Raw genomic sequence first — 21,088 nt, 5'->3', positions numbered from 1 at the left:
CTGCCTCATCCCTGTGAAGGCCTGGGGGACCTTGGGAGGGTCCTGGGGGGAAGGGGAGAAGATGGGCATGGAGACGAGGAAAGAGGCAGCAAGTGGGGGTGCAGCCACAGTGAACACAGTCGGGTATCACGGAGCAAGGTGATCAATGCCAACCAACGTGAACACCTCTAACCATCCTTTATGGAATTGTCAGGAAGATCAGAGCTGGGGGCCTTAGAGATCATCTGGCCCAATTCTTTCATTTAACAGATGAGGAACCCAAGGCCTAGAGGAGGGACACGACTGCCCAAGGACCCACAGACTGTCAGGGGCAAGGCTGGGTCTTGAGCTCAGGTCGGAGACAACTAGTCTAGCGCTCTTTCCATGTGCTGTTTGTCCACCCACTTAGGTTGTGGGGCTATGGTCACTGGTGAGGGGCCTCAGATTCAACTTGGAGTCAAGGGAAAAAGGAAAGCTCCCCTTGACTTCACAGACCCCTTAAGCACCTCCACAGTCCCAGAAGGCATTGATTTCTTGTATAAGCTAGAGTTACAAAGCCATTGTTGAGCATCTGCTATGTGCTAGCACTAATCAAGTGCTAGGTGCTTTACATAGATTACTGACCGCCATCACACATTTCACAGATGAAGAAACTGAAGCTCACACACATTGAAGAGTGAGTCCAAATTTACACAGCTGGGAAGCAGCAGAGCTGAGCCTCAGCCCCAGCTCTGATCCCAAAGACCACTGCCTTTTTATAGGAGGGGACAGCCCTGTCCCTCTCAGGTACGTGCTCAGCAGGAGCCTACACTGTCCTGTTCTCCAGGCAGGGATGTGAACACTGGGACAGAAGCAGGAGAGGTCTTTGTGGGGTCAAGGGGGTGGGGGCAGGCACAATGCCAGGACTGGAGAATGTTTGGGGGCCACTCACAGGACTCGGAGCCTGGGCAGCTGTTGGCACATCCCTGGTGGAAGCAGCCGGATGCCTGCGCTGGTCAGGGTGCTGCAGGGAGAACAGAGGCAGAGCTGGCAGCAGGCCTAGGGCCCCGCCATTCCCATCCACCCTCTCCAGCTCTGGGCCTGATACTGATGTGGGAGGACAGAGCCGACAAAGGAGAGAAGTGGTGGGAGACACAGGGCAGGGGGTGGGGCTGCAGGCAGAGAAAGGAGCAGGCCTGGCATCTGAGCATCACGCTCCCCTTGGGGTGGGAATGGAGAGAGAAACAGCCCAGGGTGCTCCCTGGCAGACAGGTCACAGCCCCTACAACCATCCTGCCCCCACCCCATACTGGTCTCCAGCAACACTGGGTCTGTAGGACAGAGAGTAGAAACTTTTCTGCTCCAGGGGGCCTTGGGTGGAGGTGGGGGGAGGGCGGGGAGATAGCCATGGGCAGGGCATAGAGAGAAAAAACCCAGTGCGGAGCTATGGGAACCATGCACAGAGTTTGCTCCCTGTGCCTCAGGGAAGGGAGAAGAGATGGAAAGAAGTGAAGGGCCAGGGGCTGGGGTGGAGAGGGCTGGGGGCAGATTGCAGAGCAGGCTTGGCTTAGGGACAGGGTGTCCCGGGAAAGACCCAAGGCCAAGGTCATCTTGGGGGAATGGTTATTTCCCTCATGGAAAATTTTCCAGATGCCAGTGAATCTAGGGGAAAGACAATAGAGGCACAAAGGAGCGTTCAGTTCCAGCCATGCCATGAATGGGCTGTGCAACTTGGGGCAGGACAGCTGACTTCCACACACTCACTCTGGGTGTTCGTCTGATTATTTCATTTATTCCCTGAAGATGTGCTGAGCGCCTGTTCTGCCCTGCCACCCTTTCCCCACCCCTCATACCACTTCACAGCATATAATAACAGAAAATATGAGAAAGCCTTTGTTAGGACCAAGCCTCAGAAAGGCAAAGGAGATAGATTTTCACGTCCTCTTCCATGGCTTGGGGTTAGCCATGCCAGAAAAATCGGAGCATAGTAAGGAGAAGAGGACCAGCCCCCCACTCACATCCCACCTGCTACCTCCTGGACTGTAGGCAGTGCCACAGGGAGATGGCCATGGACCCTAGGGGCTGAGCCAGGTGGACTCTGGGCTGGGCTGGAGCCAGCAGTAGAGGCAGGCCAGACAGGAGAAAATAGAGAAACTAGCCAGCCTTCAGGGTTGGGGGAGGGGGTAGATAGAGGCAGAAGAGCTCCTTGGGGGAAAGCTGGGGTGCTAGGTCAGTTGGAGGAAGACAGTGTCCACTCACAGGATCTCCAGGCTGGTGGTGCCTTTGAGATCTGGGAACTCCTGGATGTCCGTGGCACCATTCAGAGATCTAGAAACAGATGACGATGAGCTCCGAGGGGTGGGGTCAGAGCAGTTCCACATCCAGGCTCTCAACCCCCCACCTCTACCCCACTCCCACCCCTTGTTTTCCCTCCCAGGGACCCCACCTTGTGGGGAAATGTCATCTTTCTCCCCAACCTCCTCAAACCACCCCCAGACACTCAGCCCCTGGTGGAGGCTGGGCTTTGCTTAGCAGGGTCTAATCAGCCATTTTCTGAAGCTGACTCAGCCCGCCCTAGCCCAAACAGAGCGTGAGTACCTCTAGGCCCCGGCATGTAAAAAACACCAGCATGCAACATGGGAATCGGGTAAGTCCTTGGCTGCAAGGGGTTTGCTTATTACAGCCTGAGATAGATCTCCCTGAAATTGTCATCTACTAGGGCTTTATAAGAACCTCTCTACTGGATCTTTTAAACTGCCTTGAAATGATGGTTTTCCCCTCCCCATACACTTATCTTCTAACCTCCCAAGCTCATGGACCCAACAGCAGATCTTCAAACAAGAGAAGCACAACAAAATGAGTATTGCTAAAGACCCCGAGGAAGCTGCATGGGGCACAGAAATGAGCCCAGAATCTGAAGTCAAGAGTCCTGGGTCCATGCCGCAGTGTGACCTGAGAGCCTCGGGCTCCATCTGTAAAATGGGCTAATAACACCTATCTCACAGGGTTAGAGTGAAGAAGAAATGTGATCACAGATGTGAGAGTGAATTAAGTGCTCTAAAGCTGTTAAGTTGTTACCATGATGCCACAATATGCTGAGAATTATACATGGAAGAGCTTTTGAAGAGGTGGGACTTGAGTTGGGAGTTAAAAGAATAAGAGAGTGGGAACAAAGGAGTGTCTTTGGACACAGAAGGGGCTAAGGGATGCAGACTCCAAGGTCACTGCAGGGCCAGCCTTGAGAACACCCAGCATTCAGAACCTTATCCCAGTCATTTGTTCTTTCAGAAGGTGTTTATGGAACAGCAACCATGAGCAAGACTCAAGAGATCAAATTAAACTCCTTGACTAAGGAAAGGGGCTGTCTTCAACCACTTGAGATCTGAGATGCAGTCACAGCTCATGGAGGTGGAGGGAGGTCATTAAGTCCAGGCAAATCCAGGAATAGGCCTGAGCTAAGAGGAGGCCTGCAGCCCTCAAGACCATACCTCTCAGTAAGGGTTTTGCCCTGCAGGTGAGCATCTGCAGGTGGGAGGCACAAGGAGGAGAGAGGAAAGGGAGGGAGAGGTCCAGGCTGTGGCTGACCTCAGTGCCAACTTACAGCGTGTGCAGCTTAGGCAGGTACTGGAACGCTGACCTTCCCACAAACTGGATTGGGTTGTCATAAAAGTGGCTGGAAGAGAAAGAGCCATATACCTAACAGTTATCCAGTCCTTCCAGCCAGAGCCAGGTAGCCCTCTACTTTCTCCTATTAATGAAAACCCAGGGGATAGCACACTGGGGAAGGCACCCCTCCCATCCTCCTGCCTTCTGGTGCTTTCTAGGAAGGCCCCTCCTTCCTCCCCAACCTGTCCTCCTCCCCTACACTGGTCACTGCCAAGAGCAAGTACTCACATTGTCTGTAGCAAAGGGTTCCCCATGAAGGCCTTTTCTGGGATAGCCTTGATGTTGTTGTTATGGAAACCCCTGGAAGACAACACACAGGAGTCAGTGAGGACACAGAGAAAACTGTCAAGATGGAGAGAGATGGAATCCCATGGAACTTTGAACATAGGGTCGATATGAGTCGGAATCGACTCGACGGCAGTGGGTTTGGTTTTTTTGGTTTTTGGACATATAGGAAACCCTGGTGGCATAGTGGTTAAGAGCTATGGCTGCTAACCAAAAAGTTGGCAGTTCGAATCCACCAGGCACTCCTTGGAAACGGTGGGGCAGTTCTACTCTGTCTTATAGGGTGGCTATGAGCCGGAATCAACTCAACAGCAATAGGTTTTTTGTTTTGGACATATAAAATGTGCATGCACACATGCGTGCACACACACATATACACTTTGGATACATACACATATACCTTCTTGCTCATGCTAACTTAGGTCTCCGCTCTCCTCTAATACTTCATTATCCCCTGTCCCTATGTCTTTGCATACCCTGTTCCCTCCATACCCTGTCAGTTTCTCAAATCTCACCCTTCTTTCATGTCTCAGCTCAAAGAAGCAATGAGACCTGGGTGACTCATTGACAATGGAGGACTCCCAGCAGTTTCTCATTCAGGTCCTTCCCTCCAGCTGGTGCATTGCTCCTTACCTGATACATACATCTTGCATTCACACCTTCAGACTTTGGATCAAGGGAGAAGGGGGTGGCATGGGGTTAGTCTACAGGTCATAGGCAGTAGTTTGAGCTGTAAAGATCTGTGAGCCTGAAAAGTTCGGGGCTCTGTTCACAAACCTTCAGGCCCCCTTGACCTGGGTCCACTCTAGCTATTCAGTCAATCTCCCACTGTCTCCCAGGAGCCTCCCCTCCAGTAAGGCTGGTCTCCCTCATGTTGTCACCCCTCTGCCCACTCGACTCCGTCTGCCTCTTTACCTACATTGTCCCTTCTGTCTGAAGTGCACTCCTCCATCCCCACCTCTGCCATCTAAATTGCATCCATCCTTTCAGGCTAATCTCAGGACATATTAGTCCACAATGATCTTTCTATGCCGCTCTGAACTCCCACGATCATTTTAGCTAATACTACACAGTTTAGGGTCGGAATCACATATTGCTTCATCCTGTTCCCTGTTTCGTGTTATCTTGCCTCCTCAATAAGCCTGAAGGGTCCTGGGGGATGGACCCGTGCCTATCTCACTCTTTATTTGTGTTTAGCACCAAGCAGTGCTGGGCACAGTGGGTGCTCTGCCCGGCGAATGCTTACAATAAAATAATACAATGAGTAGTGGTTGTGGAGTCCCTGGGTAGTGCAAACAGTTAACGCACTTGGCTGTCAACCAAAAGGCTGGAGGTTCAAGTCCACCCGGAGGCACCTCATAAGAAAGGCCTGGCAATCTACTTCCAAAAACTCAGCCATCGAAAACTCAATGGAGTGCAGCTCTGCTCTGCATACATGGGGTCACCATGAGTCAGAATTGACTTGACAGGAACTGGTTTTCTGGTGAGGAACCAAAGCCAACTTCTCATTTACCCCACTGGACAAGATGTTGACAATTGAACCAATAAAGCAGCTGGGGGCTGCTTTATGGGGTCACTCCTCACTCTTTTCTGGATGCATCCCAGCCAAGGCAGGGGGCAGTGCCAGGCCCAGGTTAATAGGAAGTAGCTTGGGCCACATATCTTTGGGGTAGTGCCTTCCCAGGCTGGAGTGGCCCGGGACCATTTCTGCTAATGACACACCCTTGGGAAACACTCAAAGCCAAGTTAATGAGGCCTGTGACTACTTAGACCTGCACTGTGGTGGGAGAAGGCCTGCAGCAACAGCTTTACAAGGACCACGAGAAGTGGGCGTGTGAGGGAGACCCTGGGTGGCTTCAGTCTGTGCCCCTTGGGAGAGGAAGACACCCACAGAAACAACAGAGAAACTCACAGTTCCTGCAGTCTACCCAGGGTCCGGATGGCCACAGGGAACTCCTGCAGCTTATTATAGTTCAGGTCTCTGGAATGGAAAGCAGAGTAGTCATTAGTGGGGAGGCTTAACAGGGCATGTCAGGGTCCCCAAGAAACAGAAACTTGGCTCTGGGGTTGGCCAGAGAAATGGGTTTTTCAGTCTGTTGGATCCAGCTGCCAACGTCTGGAAACACATTTTTTGAATGTTTGTACTCCATTCCTACTCCACAAATCCTCAGGCTTGGAGTCTTCCAGACAGCAGAGCTATCTTGAGGGGACACTTCAAGGGTGTGGGTGTCTGGAACTGATTTCCTCAGAATAGTCCCCACTAGCTGAGGGAAATATCTCAAGACTTTAGCTGGGGAGGGGGGAGAGGAGGGTGCAGGGATCTTTAACATCTTGTCCCCAGCATTAGCAATACCAGAAGGTTCTTCAGGTGTCTACCTTGGCTGTCTGCAGCCTCCGCCGCAGTCTTCTATAAAAAGGGACAGACATTGTTTCTTATCCTTTTAAAGTTGGCACGACAGCTGATCTTTATTTTCTCTTACCCTTTTCTGTATTTTCCAATTTTTTTTTTATAGTGAACATATATCTCGTATATAATCAGAAAACAATGAAAGTAATTTTAAAAAGTGGTAGCAATCCAAATTGGCAAGGGTGTGGGGAAACTGTAAGTGGGAATTTAAATATCTACAACCTTCTAGAAGCACTTTGACAATCTCTTTTCAAATTAAAAGATTCATATCCAGCCACTCCAAATCCAGGAATTTATCCTACAGAAAATCTACATTCACGTGTGGAGTTATCTGTACAAGGATGTTCATCATAGCATTTAGGCCACGGGGGCAAAAGGCCGACCCATGAGTGACCATGGTTTCGTGCATTTGGTGCTCTTAGGGGGCCTTCTGTGTCTGTGCCCTTTGTGATGACGACGACCAGGGCAAAAGGAAGGAGGAGGAATGGAAGAGGCCAGGGGGGGATTTTGATTTTCAGTAGAGAAGATTCAGAGCTGCCTGTGAGAAAACAGAAAAGATCCCCCAAAGCAGGGAGCCCCACTGAAAGAGGGGGGCCTTGAGATTTGAGGGAGCTAGTGAAGCATGATTGGGAAGTAGAGGGTAAGAGCTACAGAGGACTTCGAGAAAGTACGGCTTTAGGTTATATGATGGGGCTCCCTCTCCGCCACCTCCATGAGAGGCTTCAGAAGAGACATGGCTTTCAAAATGTTTAAAGTTGACTTTGTGTTGCAGGCAGTAGTCAATAAGTTAGCCCTATGTGGGAAAAAAAAAAATTTTTTTTTTTTTTTTATGTGGAACTGTTCTTGATGAGGGGGATCTCAGCACCCCCAGAACATTGTTGCTGGGGTACACAGTCCCAGGCTTTGGTAATAGGGAGAGAGAGGACTCAGATACAGCGCCCTCTTGAGCCTTCCAGGATGACCCCAGTCCATCTTCCCAGTCTCTTAAAGCCACCCCTACCCTGACAACTTTCAGAGAGGACACCATCCAATGCCAGGGCAGGGGGACCACGTGGAGGCCCTTTAAGTGCAGAGTGACTTGGCAGGTTTTGTGGGTAAATACCATGTTAACATGGAGATAATGACAGGCTCCTCTACATGACAGGGTCATTACACTTAATAGTCCACAGGTAGAGCCAGGAACCCGGCCCAAGGGCCATCAGAGCAGTGACAAGCGTCTGGCAGTCAGCGAGCCAGATAATTGTCCCTCCTCCCTCCAGCCCCCTGCACTAATTACCCGATTACCCTCAGACTCCCCTGGTGATCTTGGATAATTACAGCATAAACCCCTCTGCCCTGCTCCGCTCATTCCTCAGTGAGCTAGACATCTCTGCACGCCATGCATCAGACCTGGATTTGCCCATGGACAGGCTCTGCAGGCTGCAGGAGGGGAACAATATGGTCCAGCTGAGGCAGGATATGTGCAGAGCACTTTCATTGAAACCCGAGGCATTGGAGTTAGAAGCAGGGAGGATTTTTCAAACTGTGAGATTCCTGGAGTTCTACCATGAACAACAGAAGACGCCGAGAAAACCAGATTGGGAGAGTTGAGGATGACGGCAGCGGGATGAAATAGATGGGCTCTTTTTGGACTTAAATTGCATGAATGATTCACCCTCACATCACAAGGTCTCAAAATCAGGTGTCCCCTTTTAACTCAGCTCAACTTATTCCAGAATTCTCCACTGTTGCCCAAGGAGAACTAGGTTTCCCACAAGTAACATGGGAGTACCTTCACTCAAAAGTCTTAATATTGCATTAGCTCACAAGCGAAGAATTGCATTGATCTGGTACAAAGTATCAGAGTCCTTGCTCAATAATCCTCCTGCCTGGAATGCTCCTCCTCGGATATCTGCATGGCTTATTCCCCCTCTTCATTCACGTCTCTGCCCAAATAACACCTCGTCAGAGAGGCCTTCTCTGACAACTCTGTTGAAAATGGCATGCTCCATCATTCACTATTCCCTTACCCTGTGTGGTAGATTAAAAGTGGCCACAAATCCTTTGCACCTTTTCTTATTAAGAAGTGGTATCTACCTCCCCACCCCTTGGGACTGAGTTGATCTTGACCAAAAGAATGAGGTAGAAGTGACATGTTGAAACCTGGGATCCAAGTCACAAGAGGCCTTGCAGCCTCTGCCTTTGCTCTCTTGAAATGCTCCCACCACCATGTAAGGAAGCAAAGGCTAGGCTACCAAATGATAAGAGTCATGTAGACAGGTAGAACTAGCCAACTGCCAGCACCGAGTCCCCTTAGACCCTCTAGCCCCCAGCTGAGCATCCAGATGACTACAACTTCATGAGTGAGCCCAGGGGCTGGCTCCAGCAGAAAACCACCCAGATGAGCCCAGCCAGACAACAGAATCATGAGATATAATAAATTGTTCTTTTAAGCCACTAAGTTTTGGGGTAACTTGTTATACAGCAATAGGTAACTGAGATATCTTGCTTTTTTTTCTTCATAGAACTTATTACCACCTGACATGTATTTGTTTATTGTCTTCCCACCCAACTAGAATGAAAGCTCCTTGAAACTAGGAGTTTTGTTTTGTATTCTAAACACCAGAATAGTACCTGGCACAGAGCAGGCAAATACTTGTTGAATGAATAAATGAAAAGGTGGAGATAAACTGATTAATGAAAGACTTTAATGGATTCTTAGGGGACTTTCTGGTTTTGGGGAAATATCCCTAAGACTTTGAAGCTGATGTCAAAAAAAGGCTCAAGTTATCCCCAAGAGGCACTGTTAGGCATCTCCAGGATCACGGGGATCATGGGACGGATCCCAGGAGATTCTGCTATCACTGGTCCCTTATACAGTTCTTCGGACCCATGTCAAGGGCAGCCAAATTGAGTGATATCATCCCTTCTTGGCAGTTTCTGGGCAGGAATTTTGCTAGGAGTGGTCTAATAGACATTGGGAAAACAGGTGGTAAAAGGCATATGAACTAGGAGGCTATTTTTGTAGAGAAAAGTGGGAGGATAATGTCAAAAAGAATAATGCAACCTACATGCCAATGAGGTGGCCTGCATTTTCCCGTTTGGATGTCTACATACATTCAATGACCTGGGTAATTGCCAAAGCTCTACTTCATTGGTGCCATGTAGATGTAATCTCTGGCTTTAACTGTCCAGGGAAAGTATCTTTGCAAATCTCTCTGCCCCGATTAATTTAATTTGGTGCCATGAAACTTTGTTGTTGGCCCAAAAGACACAAAGAACTCTGCTGGGTAAAGTGGAAGGCAGAGAGATGGGCAAGAAACCGTTCCTGTCTTGGCAAATGCATAAGACACCTAGATGAGTACCCTTGGGAAGATGTGGTAAGTCCTGGAGAAGAGGCAATGCATCAGGATCTGTAGATACAGCAAAGACCACACCCAGCTGGGAAGACCAGGGGGCCGCACAGAGATGTGACATTTGAACCGGGTCTTGATGGTGGGGAAGGATTTCAGTAGGCAGAGAAGGAAGTGATGAGTGGGTTAAGCAGAGAAAGCATGATCTGGAGGAAGCGTGTGCTGTGGAGTTGTGCTTGGAAAAGAGCAAGTGATATAGTTTGGTTAGAGCAAAGGGCAACAGTTGAGGGCAAGGCTGGAAGGGTCCCTTCCCTGGACTGTTGCACACCCTCCTAGCTGGTCTCCTTGCCCAGGCCGTCCATGTGATAATGTTGGCTGAGCACTGATTATGTGCCAGGCACTAAGTGCTTGCCTGAATGATCTCTTGTAATTCTCACACTAGCCTTAAGAGGTAGATGCCCATTTCATAGTTATATCCAGTTTACAGATACCCACTATACAGTTACCTATTATATGCATCTTACAGTTGAGGAAAGTGAGACACAGAGAGATTACACGAGTTGCCCAAAATACACAATTAGTAAATGGCTGTGGCAGAGACCACTATCTTTCCACCGAAATCCATTCTTTCTTTTGTCTATAGCTGCACTGTCCAATGCAGTAGCAACTAGCCATGTGTGGTTATTTAAATTAAATAAAGTAAAGAAAATTTTAAATTCAGCTCTCAGTTTCACTATCCACATTTCAAGTGCCCAATAGCAACGTGTGGCTAGTGGCTACCATATTGGAAGCACAGATATAGAACATTTCCATCACTGCAGAAAGTTCTGTCAGACAGCACTGTCCTGTAGTAATAACAGGAATATCCAAAGTGTAGCTAGAATATATTTCTCAGCCTCCCTTGCAGTAGCTGTGGCCACAGGACTAGATGGTCACCCATGGAATGTGACAAAAGTGTTACATGTCACTTCTAGTCTAGGATTTACAAGACAGCCAGTCTGTCTCCTCCATGGTCTCACGCTCCTTCCACCAGCTAGATGCAAAAAACAATGGAAAACCAAACCCATTGCCATCGAGTCAATTCTGATTCATAGCAACCCTACAGGACAGAGTAGAACTGCCCCACAGGGTTTCCAAGGAGCACCTGGTGGATCTGAACTGCCGACCTTTTGGTTAGCAGCCACAGCACTTAACCACTATGCCACCAGGTTTTCCAAAAAACAGTGAGGTCCTGGGAATGCCAAGATCCCAAAAAGCTGAGTGACTCTCTGAGTCATCACGTGGAGGAGGGCCACCCATCAAGAAGAAACAGCCTCCTTGGTCTGCGTTACATGATCCAGAAATAAACTTCGATTGTGTTGAACCATTACATATTTGTTACAGTCATTTAGCCTACCTTAACTAATTCAGCGTCACAGCCAAGATTTGAACCCTGGTAGTTTGAGGCTGGAGCCCATGCTCTTAGTAGCTACACATCTGCCAGAAAGATTTTTTTTAAGTGCAAAGCTGACCTTGTCACTCTCCTCCTAAAAAATTCGAAAAGGCTTCCTCATTGCTTATGGAGCAAAGTTCCAATTCCTCAGTGAGCTCTGGTGCCTTAATTAATCTTTCAGCTTCATCTACCGTTTCAACCCTCCATGTATTTTCACACCCTCACGTATTTACTCGTGTCACTCCCTTCCTCAGCCGGGAATGCCCTTCCGCTACATCCTCAGCTGCTGAAATCCTAGTCATCCTCTGAAGCCCAGCTCATACATACCTTTCTCCATGCATCCAACCCCATCCCTGCAGTAAGAATCAATCACTCTCTTGGGACTATTCTGGAGTGTTCTCCCTCAGTATGCACAACTTTAAGCTGGTAATAATGCTGTTGTTGGTGGTAATAATAATAATAGCAATTACCATATAAGGAGCCCTGATGGCCCAATGGTTAAGCACTTGGCTACTAACTTAAAGGTTGGCAGTTCAAACCCAACCAGCGGCTCCATGGAAGAAAGAGCTGGTGATCTGTTCCCGTAAGGATTAGAGCCTAGGAAGCCCTTTGGGGCAGTTCTACTCTGTCACATGGGGTCGCTAGGAGTCAGAATTGACTTGATGACACCTAACTACAAAAATTACCATGTAACAGTCACATTTCTAAGTGCTTTACATATATTAACTCATTTAATTCCCCTGCCAGCCCTTTGAGGTAGGTACTATCATTACCCCCTTGCAGAAGAGAAACTGAGGCACTGAGAGAGGTCACTTGACTGAGTTTCTGCAGCTAGGAATTGGAGAGCTGGGTTTGAAGCCTAGGCAGCTGGGCTCCAGAGTGGGGTTACCTACGTACATATTGTCTCCCCCATGAAATGGGAAGCCTGCTGAGGTCAGGAAGCAGTAGGTTCACTTCTGGATCCCCCCCATAGCCCAGGCACAGGTCACCTGTGTGAATGGTCATTGTCAAGAGTGATCATTTGAGTCCATTGTGCGAGGCCTGGAAACGAGTGGCTCCTTTGGCCTTCACAGTTGGCCACTTCGGGGCAGTGACTTGGCCCCTTGGACTTAAACTCTAACATGCAGACTTTTGGTGGCTGTGGGGAAGGCTTCCCATGGCACAAGGCTCAGTCCGATTTCTCTGTTGTAGGGTGGTTTATGATGCCCTAACTTTCAGATGGAAAACTCATCCATGGATTTATAGTCTATTTTATCTTTAATAGCCCAGAATCAGCCAGAAGCCCAGGAAGAGTTAATTATTCTGTCTGCTGCTCCCAGGACTTGGAAGCAGATGAGGAAGGGCTGAGGTTAAAGAGAAACCATTCCCAGCTCTAGCCAGAGCTCAGTCTGGAAGCTGCAGCTGTCCATGGCTAATCCTCCCCTTCATCTGCTTAGCCGTTTCCAGCCAAATCCAATCAAAACTGATGTTAAACCCATGCAACTGGTAAAAGTAGCTGAGGAGGCAATCCAAGCCCCAATGTGCTCAAAGACCACATCCCAATTCCCTCCTTTCCATCTGGTTATGCAGAAATGGCCAACTCCTATGATCCCTGGGGAGCCTCCCTGTGGATTCAGAGGAGGAGCTAGCAGGATTTTACAATCATCTTGTCCAGCCCCTTCTTTTAATTGATGAGGAAACTGGAACTCAGAAGAGAGAGGTAATTTGCTGCAAGTCCCAGAACCAGGACTTGAACTCAGGCCTCCTAGCTCCTAGTTTAACACACTTTCCACATACTATACAGAGTTGGGTCCTGGCTAGGCTCCAAATAGCAGGGCTAAGAAAAAAGTTTTAGGGAGAGTGGGAAAGAAGATAAATGAAAGGGGAGGATCAGGATTTTGGGGGAGTTTCTTTGGGTCCTTATAAACATGTCAAAGCCAAATGATTATAATTTGCAGTTTGGATGTCTTTTTGTCCATTATCTGTATTAGAGTCTATGTTAGAAAGAGCCCTTGTCCTCTATGTGCTAGCAGCATCACCTTGAACAAGTCACTTAACTTTTCTCAGCTCCTGGTTCCTCATCTGTAAATCAGGGACACCTACTTCATAAAGCCGCTTTCTCATTTGATCTAGAGTCTAGCACAGAAAAAGTAAAAAGAGCACAGAGTAGAAGTTCAAATAATGACGATTCTTTTTCCCTCTTCTAGTTACTAGGCATTCAGCACTAGAAAGGAGTCCCTGGCTGGTGTAAACAGTTAATGCACTGGGCAACAAACCAAAAAGTTGGGGTTCGAATACACCCAGAGGCACCTCGGAAGAAAGGCCTAGCCATCTACTTCCAAAAGGTCACAGCCATTGATGACCCCTATGGAGAGCAGTTCTACCCTAACACACATGGTGTTGCCATGAGTCGGAATTGACTTAACGGCAACTGGAAGGTCCCTAGGTGGTGCAAACGGTTTGTGCTCAACCACTAACCTAAAGGTTGGTTCTTTGAACCCATCCTGCTTTGCCATGAAATAAAGGCCTGATGATCTGCTTCCATAAGCATTACAGCTAAGAAAACCCTATGGAGCAGTTCTACTCTGTGACACATGGGGTCTCCATGAGTTGGAATCAACTCAACTCAACAGCAATGGGTTTGGGTTTTTTTTTATTTTTGTTTTTGGTTTAGACACTAAAAAAAGAACATTTTTATTCATCAGACACTAGAACAGTAGACACGCAAGTTGGTTTATCTAATTTTCACTGCAATAAAGATTAATATCATTAATCGGGCTTCCATTTGCATCTTTATTCTCAAGGCTAATATTTGTGTTTGTGACTGGATCACAGATAAGGGAACGTGGAGGAATGTGGGTGAGCCTAGCTCTCCAACGTGAAACGCAGAACATAGAAAATTCATATAGATTGCAAACTTTAAACCACTTTTATCTCTTAAAAGCCTGTAACAAAGACAAGTTAGCACAATGAATACATGTCTTAATTGCTCTTCCCATATCTGACTCCACGTGCTTGAGGCAGATGACTTGGTGAGCCAGGAACCAACAAAAACTCTATGATTAATAGCATTGTTTTACTTTCTAAACAGCCTACATAAAAGGCCACCCACTAATGAAGGCAGCAATTAGTAAAATTGTCATCAGTTTCCACTGAGAGACAGACACACTTTTCTTTCACTCCCCCCACCCCTCCACCTACACTCCCTTCCTTGCCAGAAAGGATATTCAGAATATACCTGAAGCAAGAGTTGTGCTGATTTTAATGGAAGTTGCTGATCTCTGATACTGAGATTACTTATTGTCCTGCCCTAATGAAGCACTTGGGACCACCAAAACCAAAAACCAAATCCATTGCCATCGAGTCGATTCCGACTTATAGTGACCCTATAGGACAGGGTAGAACTGCCCCATAGAGCTTCCAAGGAGCGCCTGGGGGATTTGAACTGCCGACCTTTTGGTTAGCAGCCATAGCACTTAATCACTATGCCACCAGGGTTCCTACTTGGGACCACAGAAGCCTAGAATTGGGAGAGAAGTTAAAGGTAATGCAGTCCAACCTGCCTGCCCGCACCCCCAGCAGGAATCATCTCAGATTCTGGCTAGATGGGGATCAAGTTTCTTCTTGAACTGTCTTAATAGTAGGACACTCACTGACTATACTGGGTATCCAATGCCTCTGTTGGGCTACTCTATGGATTAAGCCGTCCTTCTTTACCACCATTACTTCTTCCAAAAAATATGTCTAATCTTCTTCCAAAGATAATCATCGTATTCCACCTAAGGCTTCTCCCCCAAATCTTTGAATCAAATTTTGCAGAAACCTCATATTCTTACCACCCTCCCCAAGAAAGCCCTTGTCACTCTTAAGATATGACACCCGGAACAGGACTAGTCCTCCAGATTGCTCAGATCCCTGTGGGCGGCACCACTCTCACCTGGATACCACAGACCCATTAATGCAGGGGATCCCAAGGTTTGGGGGGGGGCTCCTGACCAGAGCAGAATTTAGCCTGAGGATCTGTCCTAGTGACCTCAACTTGCTGGTCTAAACTCAGAACCCCGTGGTTCTGAACCACTGGGCTTGTGGGAGGGTGACCTTGCTATGAGGTAAGGCTAATGGACCATTTCAGTGAGTTCAACCCATGTCTGGGCATTTCTTCAGAAAGAACACAGGGCATCTGTGCTATGTCCTAGGCTGTGAGAGGGACTGACTAGTAGACATTTAAGTCTGGGGTTCAGGGGAGAAGTCTTGGCTGGAGTCTTTGCATAACACTGAGTACAGATGACTGCTGAAGCTGAGAAGAACCTCAGAGATTAGAAAGTTCTATGTTCTTATAGCACAGATGGGGAAACAGAAGCCCAGGGAGGGAAAGAAGTTTGCCGGGGCCATATATTCACTCAACCGATATTTATTGAGTACCTCTTCTGTGCCTGGCACTTTGCCAGGTGCTACCAATACAACAGTGAACAAAATTCATGGAGCTTACATTTCAGAGGTGGGAAACAGATAACAAGGAAAATAAATAAGCAATCATATAGCGGTAGCTGCTATGGAAAAAAAATAAAGTAGGAAAGGAAGATAGTGCTGGGAAGAGGTTGCCAAAGGGTGATCAGGAGGACCTCACTAAAAAGGTGACATTTGAGCAAAGTCTTGAAGGAGGTAAACTAGGACAATGGTGGAATGAACATTCTAGATGATGGAAACCACCAGTGCAAAAGGTCCTGAGGCAGGAACACACCTAGTGTATTCAAGGACATCAAGGAGGCCATTGTGCCTGGAGTGGATTGAGGAGAGGTGAGGTCAGAAAGGTTAGAGGGGGTCATACCACCTGAGGCCTTGTAGGTCACTCTGGCTTCTTTCTGGAGTATGATGGGGAACCACTGGCGGGTTGTGAACAGAAGAGTTGCATGATCTGGGTTGTATTTTGAAATGGTCACTCTGACTGTTGTGTTGAAGATAGATTGTAGGGTGGCAAGGATGAAGGCAGAGTGACCAGAGAGGAGGCCATTGCAATACTCCATGTGAGGGAATAATGGTGAGTTGGACCAGGGTGGAAGCAGTGGAGGGGATGAGAAGTGGTCAGATTCTTGATATATTTTGAAGGTAGAGCCTACGGAGTTTGCTGACAGCTCGGATTCGGGTCGTAAGAGAAAGACGGTTGTTTTGGACAACTCCAAGTTTCAGGCCAGAGCAATTGCAAGGGTAAAGCTGCCATCACTGAGCTGGGGAATCTTCTGGTAGGGTGGGCTGGGGTGCAGCTCAGTTTGGATGTCTGTTAGAGGTCCACGTAGCATGTCAACAAGGCCTTTGGACATTTAAGCGTAGAGTTCAGGAGAGAGGTCTGGGATGGGGTCGTCAGTGAATGGACGGTGCTGAAGGTCATTAGACCAGATGAGAGCACAAAAGAAGAGAGTGTGAAGACAAGTGGAGCCTTGGCGTGCACCAAGGTTAAAGGATTGGCTGATGCGCAGAGAGGTGCTGGTGAACTTGCACGTTAGTGATCAGTTAAAAAGAACTCAGGACTCCTGGCCAGACCCTTTAGTCTCTATGACCGCAGGGACTATGTTTTCTCGTGCATAAATGTTTCCCTAGTGCCTGGAGTGGTACCTGGCACACACTAGAAGCTCAATAAATATCTATGGAACGAGTGAGTCTAAAGAAACACAAAGGAGCGATACTCACTGACGCTCACCAGCTCCCCTCTCCCAGATACAAGAGGGCCAGGCGCAAGCTTTAGCCTCCTCTCCACAGCATCTACCGAGGGCCTGTTGCCAAGCTGGCTGGCCCCTTAACCTCCCTCCCTTCTCTATTCCAGACCAGCTGGCTGGGGTGCCAGTAGGGGGGTGCGGTGGGGCTCAGAGAGGGAGTTTTGGCCCCAGTGCCAGCAGGAGAGGGAGGGGCAGCAGTGACAGGAGCGGTGACCTTGGCTACCCCCAGCCCCAGGGTGATGGGAAAGGGAATGTTGTGCTGGGAGAAACGATGAATAATTCATCATGGTCACAGAATGCAAGGCACATTCACCAGGCAGCGCAATCCTCTGCCTGTTAGAAGTTCTGCAGGGGAAGCCAGAAAGAAAGAAAAAAAAGCTTTATATGGAACAATAAATTCCTCTATAAGCCACAAAACCCTACAAATTTGCAACTAATAAACCCACTGATGTAAGATAATTAAGAACTGGAGAGGAAAGAAGTTCTCAATTCTAACAGGGTTAGCCCCGAGAGACAGCGTGGTCTGATGGGCTGACACTGGGCCAGAGGCCCAAACGAGAGTTCTGATCCTGGCTCTAAATTAGCTGTGTGACCTTGGGTATAAGTCACCCACTCTGCTTCAGCTTTCTCATCTGTGACACAATTCCTGCTTTAGCTTCCTCCAGAAGTGGTTGGAGGGATAAATGAGATATGAGACAGCCTTTGAGAAAAAGAATATTTTGAATTCTCTTAACTGTAGGAAATTATTATTTGCCCAGTGATCAGTGAGGTGACCAGCACTTGGCCTTGAGATAAGTAGGCAAACCAGCAAGATCCATCTGGTTGTGTGCCCCAGGCATCAGCCTGAGCCCAGAGGGTCCCACTAATCCCTAAGAGCCCTGGCTGTGAAGCCTGCCACAGTAGCCGCAGAAAACTAATCAGTAGCCATACGCTGACTACCTGGGGATTCCTATCCATCCTGCAGAGGAGACAATTCACACCATGGACCTTGCAAAATGACACCTCTGAGGAACACCTCCCCTGCCACCTGCCAGAAAAGATCCTGACATTTGGGGAATTGCTCTTAAGGCTCCCCCCGTGTCGGAGCCCACCCTTCATCTCAAAGCTGATGATACAGAGGCTCCAACCAGGGAAGTGACTTCCTTAGGGTCCCACAATCGGTGGGCAGCTGGCACCAGGCCCAAAGGCTCCGTACACCCAGGCACTATTTTCCCTGGTTCCAGCTGTAATATCCAAGCTTGTGAGATGTTTGCCTAGAGAGAGAGGAAATACAAGGTCTATTTCCTTTACTCTTATTGTAGGGGTAGGGGAAGGAATAGCTATATAGGTTTTTGTACTCCAGCGGTCAAGAAATCAATGTATTGCATTGGGCAAATCTGCGGCAAAAGACCTCTTTAATATGCTAAAAAGCAAAGGTGACACCTTGAGAACTAAGGTGTGCCTTTCCCAAGCCGTGGTATTTTCATGCATGTGAAAGCTGGACAATGAATAAGGAAGATCAAAGAAGAATTGATGCCTTTGAATTATGGTGCTGGCAAAGAATATTGAGTATACCATGGACTGCCAGAAGAACAAACAAGTCTGTCTTAGAAGAAGTACAGCCAGAATGCTCCTTAAAAGCAAGGATGGCAAGACATTGTCTCACGTACTTTGGACATCTTATTAGGAAGGACCAGTCCCTGGAGAAGGACATCATGCTTGATGAAGTAAAGGGTCAGCAAAAAAGAGGAAGACCCTCAATGAAGTGAACTGACACAGTGGCTGCAACAATGGGCTCAAACATAGCAATGATTGTGAGGATGGTGGAGGACCAGGCAGAGTTTTGTTCTGTTGTACACACGGTCACTGTGAGTCGGAACCGACTCAAAGGCACCTAAAACATGGAGGAAAAACGGGCAGAGATTTTCATCCATCACTCAGAATTTATATTAAATGGGAGGACAGGAAAGAGGACGCCAGCATAAATTAAGCACCTATGGTGTTCTAGGCAAAGTTACCTCATTTAATGTATGCCTTACAACAATCCTAGGAACTGTAAAACATCATCCCCATTTTATACTTGTGGACACCGAGGCTCCTGAGAGGTCAGGAGAACTTGCACGCGTCACCGGCTGGTGGCAGAGCCAGGATTTGAGTCCAGGTCTGCCAATTCCAAGCCTGGTGCCTATTCTACCCTAGGACTGTGAGCCCTGGAAGAGCTCCAGTGGAAACCCATCTGGTTTTCTGTCTGGCTAAAGGCTGACCTGCAGGCCCAGGACCGAGGGTGGCTGGCTGCTTCCAGGGCCTGGTCAGAGGAGGCTGAGCACAGCCTGTGGGCATCAGTGATTTCAATGACACGCAGACAGAGGAACGTATTCCAACCACAGCTGCTGCCGAAGGAGAAACGTGCTGTGGAAACAGATCAGCGGGGCATCTGTCACAGAGGAGGTTTTATAAGGAAGGCACGACTTTGTATTATAAGGAGAATTCCGTAAATGCCTGCCCTGCCCCCATTCCTCCCAGACCCCTGTTGGGTGCTGGTCCTCATTTAGAGAGGGAGCAGGAGCCAGGAGGTTTCTGTTCTCACTATGCCCCAGGCTCTCCTCCAAAGGGGAAAGGCCCGGCCAGCACTGGGCTCCAATTGGGCCTGATTTGCTTAAGGAGGCTATAATCAGGCCCAGAGATCATCCAGGACCCAGGGAGGTGAGGCACGTTGTCCCCAGATCCACCTTACGTCTTGCCTCCTCTGAGTTCTAGCTGAGTTAGGGACCTCAAGCTCCCAGATTGACGAAGTGGGGGCAGGTCTTCTGGATGGAATAGTTAGGCTCCTTTCCTTTTCCTTCTTGTTTGTTTGTCTTGCACAGATTTTACAGTTAGGTAAAGCTGGGGATTTGGGGATCATTAGGTTCAGCTGGAATACTGTCAGGTTGGGCTTACTCCCCGAGGCCTCCCAGCACGCATTTCCAAGCACTGAGCTAGAGGCACGAGGTCCTGGTTTCCGGTCCCTGAGGCCTCCTGGCAGGGCCTTCCCAGAATCATCATTGGTCCTGCATTTTCTTCTTTCTCTTCCTAGAAACCTGGGAAGTCCTGTAACTGATCTAACCTTGTGGGCACTGGTGCTAAATGCAACAATGTATTAGGAGGTAAGTGGTGTGGGTTCTAGTGGCTTATCGCCACTTACAATCTACAAAGACACCACAAATCTCTGGATTTGGCCCGGAGTGGAAAGTGGAGGAAATAATACTTTACGGTCTGGGGGCCTGCCCATCTCTGATTCTGAATTTCCTAAGGGCGGGGGTCATCCTCGTTGTGGGAATGGAAAGGTTATGTGGATGCAGGACAGAGTTGTCCTGCCTGCCTCTAGTTGGGCCTTCTCAGCAGGTCTGAAAGGGGGACGGCTACCTCAGGAGAAATAGGCCACAAGGCCAGGCTGCCCCCAGAGGCCCTTCCCTGCATGATCAGGCTTCCTCAGCATGCAGCCAAGTTCGTGCCTGTGAAGCCTACATGGTTTGCTCTGCTCATCAGGAGGGCCCAGCAATGCCCAGCCCCAAACCCTGCCCAGATTACTTGGATTTGCCTGGCTCTTCTGGAGTAGAGAGTACCCAGGTAGCACAAATGTTAATGCGCTCGACTGCTAACCAGAGGTTGGAGGTTAAAGTCCACCCAGAAGTGCCTTGGAAGAAAGATCTGGTGATTTACTCCTGCAAAACCGACTGTTAAAAACCTTAGAGAGTGTAGTTCTACTCTGACACGCATGGGATCACCACGAATCGGAACCAGCTCGACACCAAGTAGGACTAATATGGAGTAAAAGAGAGCCCGGTGCATGTTTATCTCACTTATGCCTCACTCTTGAGGTAGCCTATTGTCCAGGTGAGGAAAGCGAGGCTCACAGAGAAGAGGCTGCTTGCTCTGGTGGACCCAGCTTGCAGAGCCTGCGTTGGAAGTCAGGCAGTCTGGCCTCAAGAACAGTGGTGATGTTGCTGCGGGTGCATTTGTGGTGGGTGTCCCCGAGCGGGTGTCCCTGAGCTGTGCTGAGTGTGAGGTGAGGAGCATGCACTGGGGCTGGTGTGGGCTGCCTGTGTGACTACGCGGTGTGTGCCCGTGCTGTGCCTGGCCCCTCCTCTCCAGGTGGAATGGCTGGGTGCTGGCTCTCACTCCTGAGAGGAGTCTGCAGACAGAGCCAAACCACAGCCCGGGCCATGGGGGTTTGATCTTCCCTCTGCTGCTGGAGATGAGAGAGGTCTAAGTGGCAGAGATTTATGGAGCCCGAGGGAGAAATACCCTTCCAATGAGAAGCTCACATGAAAAACCCCAGAGTAATAACTGAGGCTGCAAA

The 21,088-nt window shown here is 48.6% G+C and overlaps 1 protein-coding gene across 1 annotated transcript in view; it reads right to left on the bottom strand.

Annotated features, from left to right (window-relative positions):
* The window catches only part of LGR6 (leucine rich repeat containing G protein-coupled receptor 6), a 144,510-nt gene that overhangs the window by 13,879 nt on the left and 109,543 nt on the right, over nucleotides 1-21,088 (bottom strand). Inside the window, exons 7-11 of the mRNA XM_049858021.1 lie at nucleotides 5,822-5,890; nucleotides 3,853-3,924; nucleotides 3,560-3,631; nucleotides 2,218-2,286; nucleotides 911-982 (exon numbers count right to left, since the gene is read on the bottom strand). Of these exons, the coding sequence (XP_049713978.1) occupies nucleotides 911-982; nucleotides 2,218-2,286; nucleotides 3,560-3,631; nucleotides 3,853-3,924; nucleotides 5,822-5,890 (354 nt within the window). The remainder of the gene's footprint in view (nucleotides 1-910; nucleotides 983-2,217; nucleotides 2,287-3,559; nucleotides 3,632-3,852; nucleotides 3,925-5,821; nucleotides 5,891-21,088) is intronic.

This window comes from Elephas maximus, chromosome 18, assembly GCF_024166365.1.
Source record: "Elephas maximus indicus isolate mEleMax1 chromosome 18, mEleMax1 primary haplotype, whole genome shotgun sequence".
Taxonomy (NCBI): Eukaryota; Metazoa; Chordata; class Mammalia; order Proboscidea; family Elephantidae; genus Elephas; species Elephas maximus.
This window is presented reverse-complemented; position numbering and strand designations above follow the sequence as displayed.